Source organism: Mercurialis annua, linkage group LG5 (genome assembly GCF_937616625.2).
Source record: "Mercurialis annua linkage group LG5, ddMerAnnu1.2, whole genome shotgun sequence".
NCBI classification, from domain to species: Eukaryota; Viridiplantae; Streptophyta; class Magnoliopsida; order Malpighiales; family Euphorbiaceae; genus Mercurialis; species Mercurialis annua.
In genome coordinates, this window is record NC_065574.1 from 18,624,360 (window position 1) to 18,633,435 (window position 9,076).

The 9,076-nt window shown below is 37.4% G+C and overlaps 1 protein-coding gene across 1 annotated transcript; it reads left to right on the plus strand.

The window, feature by feature from the left end:
• The first annotated feature begins 7,837 nt into the window (after positions 1-7,837).
• On the plus strand, positions 7,838-8,536 carry LOC126681636 (uncharacterized). The gene has a single exon (XM_050377182.1). The coding sequence runs from the start codon at positions 7,838-7,840 to the stop codon at positions 8,534-8,536; it is 699 nt and encodes a 232-aa protein (XP_050233139.1).
• Positions 8,537-9,076: the final 540 nt, after the last annotated feature.

A 9,076-nucleotide genomic window follows, 5' to 3' on the forward strand; every position in this document is an offset into this window, starting at 1 on the left:
CACAACTGGATGGATCTTAGGCTCCCTCACACCTACAATTGATCACAAATAACACACAAAACAAGCTATAGATTTATCCTAAACCTCAAATAATCTATAGCTACAAAAACCGTAAACATCAACACAAAACCTTAGCTTCTTTCAATCATCAAAACTCAATAATACCCCAAGCAAACTTCAAATTAATAGAGGTAAGTCGTTTGCCTTTGCCTTGTGAAGTTTTTTCTTCAAAAATGATGAAGTTTGGTGAGCTATTCCTAAGGTGATGATGATGGTGGTGGTCACACACAAAAGGAAGAAGAAAGGTAAGGTTTCTTCTTTTCTTTCCTTTTAATTTTCCTTATGCTATTTTAACAAATAATATAAGATAGAAACAATACCCATATACCCATATGCCTAAGCCACATCACCACTCTAATTGGGTTAAATGTCCAATTTAACTCAATCATAAAACCGTCATGCTTTACTCTTAGAGTTTTATCGGAAAATCTTATTTCCGAACACCCGTACTTATTTTAATTAATAATAGCCCTTACCTCAGACTATTATTAAATCCAACATATTTACTAATTAAACTCTTACTTACAACCTACTTGACCTAAATCGCTCAATTTATACACGAAGTACGGTCAGAATAACCGAAGACTTTAAACTCTTATGATATGTGAATATCTCACACGTTGTTCCATATAGATAATGCCTCCAAATATTTAGAGCAAAAATTACCACTGCTAACTCCAATTTGTTGGTTGGGTAATTTACTTCATTTTTCTTTAGATGGCAAGAAGCATAAGATATCACTCGACCATGCTGCATAAGGACACATCCTAGTCCAATTCTTGCGGCATCACAATAAACTGCGAGTCCATCCGTGCCTTCGGGTAAAGTTAACTTTGGTGTTGTTGTTAAGCACTCTTTCAATTTCAAGAAACTGACTTCACACTTATCCGTTCAATCAAACTTATCATACTTCTGAGTTAACTTTGTCAAAGGTGCTGAGGTCTTTGAAATATCCTGCACAAATTGCCAGTAGTATCCTGCTTATCCTAGAAAACTACAGATCTCCATAACTGAATTAGATCTTTTCCATTCCGATACAACTTCAATCTTCTCAGGATCGACCATGATATCATTTCGAGACACAACATGTCCCAAAAAACGCCACTTCCTTTGGCCTGAGTTCGCACTTGGAAGATTTAGCATAAAGCTAATGCGCTATTAGTACTTGAAGTACTAGTCGTAAATAATGCGCGTACTCTTCTTCCGAACGCGAATATATCAAAATATCATCGATAAACACAATCGTGAACCGATCCAAGAATGGCTTAAACACTCTATTTATCAAGTCCATGTAAGCTGCTGGTGCATTTGTCAATCCAACTGACATCACTAGAAATGCGTTATGTCCATAGCGAGTTCTGAAAGCAGTTTTCAAAATATCACTATCTCGAATCTTTAACTAATGATAACCTGATCTAAGATATATTTTAGAAAAGTACTTCGCTCCTTGCAACTGATCGAATATATCATCGATCCTTGGCCATGAATACTTATTCTTAATCGTCACTTTGTTAAGATGACGATAATCTATGCATAACCTAAGCGATCCATCTTTCTTTTTAACAAACAATATTCGTGCACCCCATGGGGAAACACTTGATCTAATAAATCCATGATCAAGCAACTCTTCTAATTGATCCTTAAGTTCCTTTATTTCTGCTGGCGCCATCCGATATGGGGGCATAAATATTGGCTTTGTATCAGGAGCCAACTCAATACAAAACTCTATTTCTCGATCTGGTGGTAATCCAGTCAATTCTTCTGGAAAAACATCCGGATACTCTAATACCACCGGTACATCCTGTACTTCTACTTTTTTCTTTTATACATCTTTCACAATTTCCAAAAATCCTTAACATCCCTTCTTTAGCATCTTACATGCTTTAATTGCCGAAATGGTACTCACAGGAGACGGCAATTTCTCACCTTGGATTGAAACTGATTCAACTCCAGGCGAACTAAACATTACTATTTTCTTGCGGCAATCCACATTGGCATAATGCTGAGCTAGCCAATCCATTCCCAATATCACGTCGAAGGTTAATACTTCTAGTAAAATTAAGTCAGCATGCAACTCTAGTCCTTGAACATTCACAGGGACAGAAGAATAAACTATGCTAACTTCTATACTTTCGCCTACCGGGGTAGCTACTAACAAAGAATGTTGTAAATAAGCGGGTTGTTTCCACAATTTAATCACAAAACTAGGCGAAACAAATGAATGCTTAGCACCCGGATCAAATAATACTAAGGCATCTTGAGAAGCGATAAGGAATATACCTTGCACAACAGTATTGGAAGCCTATGCTTCCTGAGTGTTCAATACAAAAACTCTGGCCTGACCTCCACCATCTTGTGAAGTCTGAACAGTTCCAGGACCTTTGCCATTCCTTCCTATTCGCTGGTTGAGGCATTTCTGGTGCAGGTACCTCTGGTTCTGGTACATTGGCAGCTTGACCTCTGCCTCAGCCTCTATCTATGCCTCGTCCATGGTCTCTACCTTTTCCGGCTACTCCAACCGGTTCCTGCTGTCCTCCTTGGACAGAAGATTCATCTTAAGCCTCCTCCGCTCCTTATTCTTGTGCCATTTCTCGTGCTACAACTGCACGGGTCCATGTTTGCCTTTGGTCAGCCTTCCTGACCAAAGCAAACTTTATCACGATCATTACTCAGATAAGTGCAAAACTTATCATATCCGCATATGAACTTAATCGTAAATATCGATCTTAAACGCAAAACAAACTTGTGTCTTATAGGGAAGAGTTCAAAATTCTGGAAAACGAATGAGGACTTATCAATGACATGACTTGAGTCCTATAGATGCAGTAGTTCCTAGTTTAACCTAGTGACAATGTCCATCCTAGGTACAAAAAACCTCAATCATATTCAGAGCAATGCTCTGATACAACCTTTGTCACGACCCGAAATCTCGAGCCGAGACTGGCGCTAGGGAATGGGAATGGTAGTTTTGAAACCCGTAGCAAGCCTTAAAATGCAGTAAAGGTTTTTCGAAATCGATCACTATAAACCATACAATCGTATATAAAATACATTTTCAGAAAAGTTATTTAAAGAGTTGCGATTACAACATTCGTTTGTCGTCTGAAAACGATTTACAGAAATCAGGGTCTTACATCGCAATAACTCTTATCCAACGTAGCCTTGTTTCGCATAGCAAACGGTTTAACCACAGTTTTTCAAAACCATACTGCTCTATTTACATCAGAGTAAAGCCATATCATTTTAAAACCGTTTGACACAACTATATACACATACTAGGACTTTAACTAACTGCAACACTACTGATAGGAACTTCTTCTGTACATACTTTCCAAAACACGGACTTCAGAACAAGGATTGAAGTTTGTCATTTCCAAAAAGACTATTTACCTGAAAATGAGTATATCAACAGGGTCAGTTCATAAGTTTACAAATGAGTATTGCATAAAACATTCAAACAATGCTATACAACAATCATTCATATGCATTCACGTATAACCTTCTGACTGAAACCCTAAACCTTAGCTTGTCTCATCATAATACAATTAATTCCCTTAATCCAATCAATCTCTAAAATAAGTTTCTGATACTTCTTCTTGATGGTTTAGTCCCAAGATAATTCCACCGACTTTAACTATAACCATACAGTACGGTCACGGGATAATTCAACAGAGTTACTAGTACTATCTCATATAAATTCAATAAGGCGTCCCGAGATAATTATACCGAGTTCAACTACCTAGGCATAGGTCCCAAGATTTATCCATCGAGTTCAACCTATGTCTTTCGTGTTATTGAGAAGATCTTTGTCGATTTCTGATAATGTATACTTTCTGATCTTAACTCGTGATCACGCAGTTCCGATTGCCGCTCAATCGGAAAGCTTTGTTTCATCGGACTTATACATGTTTCAAACCCATGATGTATGCATTTCAAACAAGGCATTTCATTTAAAATGATGCCATGCAGTTGTATAAATAATTTGCGTAAAAGAAATGCACTCTAAATACTTCAAATGTAAATATCGATATAAACTCACTACTTGCTATTTTCCAAAAACTTTAGTCTCGATATCCGTCAACTTCTCGGAGCTTCTTAACCGGTATTACGTTGGCTTTCCAGATCTAGGACAATCAATAATAATACTCGAGTAAGTATCTAATTCAAAATAGACACTTTAGACTCGAGAATTAAGCGTATACGCGACTCGTCGCATTTTCGCGTATAATAGCAATATGTGCTATATAAATTCGTCAATATGCTTTTCCATCACTTATATGCTTTTAGGTTTATCATACAAACCTAAATTGCAAAACATTTATTTGATTTGCTTGTCAAATAATCGAGTTAGTAATGGATCTCACTTTTAACTTTTTAGCGCATTTTTAGTTCATCGAACTTTCTATCACATATTTGATTTTCCGTATCAAATAAACTAATACTCTATATCCATTCAAAATTTATTGATCTCATTAATCCTATATTCCAATTTCATACACAATTTACGTTTAGCTAACGTAACTTTCTATCGCAAAATGTCGCATTATCGTATTCGAACCTAATTCGAATCGTCAAACCGTCAAGCTAGCTATTCCTAATCAAATCGTCGTGTTCCTTGACAATTAGAGATTTCCCAAGAAGCCACTATGGACTGACATTGCAGCCGTGCTGGAGCAGAGCTTAGCTCTGCTCACGGCAGTATTCTGCAGGTCGCAGAATTATGCTTCACCGTGGCACCAATTCTGTCATTTATGGCAGAATTCCTTGCTTCGCCGGAGCAAGGTAGCAGCTGGCCGGAGTCTAGCCGGAGCTAGGGACAACCTACACCTCAAATCAATGTTTAACAACTCTCATAACTCACCTCTCAATCCAATTCTATCATCAATTACACATAGCTTACAAAATCAAAATTTTAATCATAACCCTATAATTTCAAATCCATATAACTCAAAAATTAACCAAGTCAACTTCATATTGATGAGCTATAATCCTTTAATTTGCTCAAAGATGATTTTTCCTCAAGAAATGAAGAGTTATGGTGAAGGATTCCAATGGCTATGATGGTGAGGGTGAGTTCGGCCAAGAGGAATAAGAAGGTAAGGTTTCTTTTTTTAATTCTTTTGTTTTCTTATGAAATGAAATGATTTTAACTTAAGTGGATTCTTAAATCCATTAGACTTTGACACGTGTCATTATTTATTGGGTTAAAGGTCCACCTTAACTAAAAACGTCAAACCGACGTACTTAACTATCAAAACGACTTTCCGACGTGCTTATCTCGATCAATTTCTCAATTCTTTTAAATAATAACAATTTTAACTTCAAATTATTATTATTTAAAATTTTATGCCTTAACTCCATTCCGAGTACATTAAATGATTAATTTCTCATTTCCGACCTAGTTGACCTAAATATCTCAATTTAGGTACAAAGTACAATCCAATTTGTCGGAAACTATTTAGGGTTATTACGGTGGATTTGAGTCAGCTTGCTTTTTGTTTCCTCGGCTCTTTAATTTTTTGAATCAAAAACAAGCTACTATTAATGTAATTTGGAGGGATGGGTTGTGATGGAGACGTCGATTGAGAGGGGCTGAATTGCATTGGCATAATGATTTATTGTCCATTTTTTATTTGATTTCTCAATGTTTGGATCAGGTTGATAGGAGTTGGTGGAATTCGAATTTGAAAATATACATAGATGCTTCTATGTGCCGTTTTTTAGCTCCTTCAAGCAGCTCGGCTTTGATCTCTTCTTTACCTACTCAAGTAGGTCATCAACCTTCAGGTATGGTGGTGATGTTTTTTGACAGTGAACCAGCTGGAGCTTCTTCTATCCCGGCTGGAGCTTCTTCTGTCATGACAGATTCTGGGCAAATGGGAGCTGTTGCTTCGACAATTTCTGGGCAGATTCTTACAACAACAATTGTTGCAGTTTTTGGCCGAGCAGCTGCTGTCCCTGAGTAGGAAATTAATGATCGTAATTCTTGAGCTATTGGCGGACCTGAAGTAGTTATTAATGTGGAGGTTTTAGGCATGGTTTTTCTGGATCTGTTCATGATGGTTTGGAAGTCTAAAGCTCCGCCACGGGTTAAGTTTTTTATTTGGCTAGCATTGCATAACAAAATTACTTCACTTGATTTTTTGGCTCGTCGTTCAATTATATATGTGGATAATTCTTTATGCATTCTCTGTGGTTTGCTGGAGACGCAAGATCACATTTTTATTCATTGTGACTATGCTAGAGATGTTTGGTGTAATATTTTGCAGAAGCTCGGTATGGTTTGGATCTTCTCCTCTTCGTTTATGGATTTTATGCTTCAATGACATAATATTATACCAATAAGTACTTATTGTCATCTGTGGAGGATTCTATGGTTTTTAGTTGTTTGAGAAATTTAGAAATGCAGGAATGCAAGAGTCTTTCAAAACTATATACTGGACAAAGAGGGTGTTATTTTTTACAGTTTTACTAAGCCGATATTTCTATTTAAACTTAGTAATAGAGAGTTTTCATACTCGGGTTTGAATTTCTACAGAAATCCTTTTTGTATTCTCTTTTCGGGACTTTGATACTTTGTCTTTCTCTTAGCTATAGCCTCTAGTGTGACACCTTGAGTGTGCCACTTTTTGTGCGAAAAATGTTGAACTGGCTTTTGCCACTTTTTGTGGCTAATATACATATTATTCATCAAAAACAATTATGTACTCTATTCCCGTGGCCCTGTGAAAGTGATGAAGTTGATGTCACAACTTTTAAACCCATCGTGCCATTATACATATATAATGGGTCAAAGTAATGATAAAATGTCTATCACTAATTTAGGAAGAATAAGTTCTTATTCGTATTTTAACTCCTAGAAGCTATATTGATATTAACTTGTTTGAAAGAGTCATTTATTCAAAAATATAACCCATCAACTAAAGACGTCAAGTTAAGCTTCTCTCTCTGATGACGTGTCTTTTCTCTTTGAAATCTCTCTTGGTGCAAGTTAAGCTTCACTGCTAACGTACACCGTTTCTCAATGGGGAAGAGGCTGAAAAGGGGATCGAGCTCCCAGAGCAAGAAAACTTTTGATCTGAAACTTCAATTAATCGATGAGATCATTGAAAAGGAATCTCAAGAGGAAGATGAGATAGATCGAGTTGCGAATGATTTACAAGTTGAGGAAGCTATTTCTGGGTTGAACAAAACGATTAAAACAGGAATGATTGAGGGAGGCGAGGATAGGAATGGGTATGACTCTGGAAGAGATGGTGTTGAGAGTGTAAAATCTATGATAAGCGAGAAAAGTCTGGGTAACATGCCAAAAACGATGGATCCAGGTTGTCATGAGGAGGATCAAATGGAACCAGGATGTCATGAGGAGGATCAAAGGGAGCCGAGGAAGGAAGGCGATGAGCCTAAAGTTGAGCAAAAGTGGAGATCCCTATTTGCAATGAATAGATCTAGAGGTATCAAACTTGAGTACCAGCCGCCAGTGATAAGTAATGGAGCTAGAGTGGTGAAGTTTCATTCATCGGAGACCAGTGATGAAGAAGGTAAATGGAAGCATGCCTTGATTTGTTCTGTAATTGGTCTAGAGCCTAGATTCTTCAGGATGCAAAATTTTGCGATGAGTAGATGGAAGAAATCTGGGTTGCTGGAGGTTATACAGATTAATACCAAGATGTTTCTATTCCAGTTCCAAGATGAGGAGGGGAAGATGAAAGCATTAGCTGAGGGTCCTTTATTCTTTGATAAAAGGCCGATGATCTTGAAGGAATGGCAATGAAGAATGACATTCAAGATGGATGAGTTTTTGAGCATACCTATTTGGGTTCACTTCCCAAGGCTTCCATGGGAATTCTGGTCTAATAGTATGCTAGGGAAGATTGCTAGCATGTGTGGCAGACCCATGCACACGGACCAGTGTACTAGACACCAGACCAGGCTTGCTTATGCCAGAGTACTTGGAGAAATGGAGATTTTTGGTGAATTTCCAAATGAAGTGATATTAGAAGATGAAAATGGGGAAACCTTTATACAGGAAGTAGTGTATGAGTGGATGCCTTCTGGTTGCTCTAATTGCAAGGTAATGGGTCACACTGATTTCTCTTGTAAGGTGGGTCAAAGTAAGAAAACCTGGGTCCCTAAAAATCCAGGTGAAGTGGAGAGTAAGGAAACAGTGGTAGCTGGTATTGAAGGAAAAATGGGTGATGAAGGGAGTAAAGAGAGCCAGGGATTGAGTAAATTGAATGAAGAAGAGAAAGGGGTGAGCCAACAGCTGGTCACAGAGGATGAACCTGGGACTAGCAATTTTATTGTGGTTCAAAAGCAAAACAAGCCTGCTGCTAGTTTAGCGAAAGGGAAGAATAAAGCTCCTGTTATAACAGCTACTGGGAATAGATTTGAAATTCCTGGAATGAATAGATTGGGGATAATTGGAGATAAGAGAGTGAAGAAGGTCAACATTACCCCTGAAAGGGGAAAATGATTGGGTCTTGGAATGTTAGGGGTATCAATGACCCCAGTAAGCATCTAGAGATTAAAAAATGGGTGGATAGTAACCATTTGTCTCTTTTTGCTATCATTGAAACTAGGGTAAGAATAGAGAATATTGATAGAGTTTGGAGGAAGTTAAACTTTAATAGCTGGAATATGGTGAATAATAATGATTGTGGGATGAATGGTAGAATTTGGGTGGTTCATAAGAAGGAAGTTCAGTTTAGTGTGATAGCTAAAACAGATCAGTTGATTCATGGGGAAGACAATTTTGAAGGGAAAAATTTCATCTGTACCTTTGTTTATGGTATGAATGATGCTACTAATAGAAGAAGGCTATGGAGTGAACTCTCTAGAGTGAAGATGTTGATTGATAAACCTTGGGTAGTGTTAGGTGATTTCAATGCTATTCTTAGAGATAGTGATAGATGTGGTAGGAATTTGGCTAGTCAAAGTGATTGCCAAGATTTTCAAAATTGTATTGATAATACTAAGTTAATTGAGCTTAGATGGAGGGGTAACACCTATACCT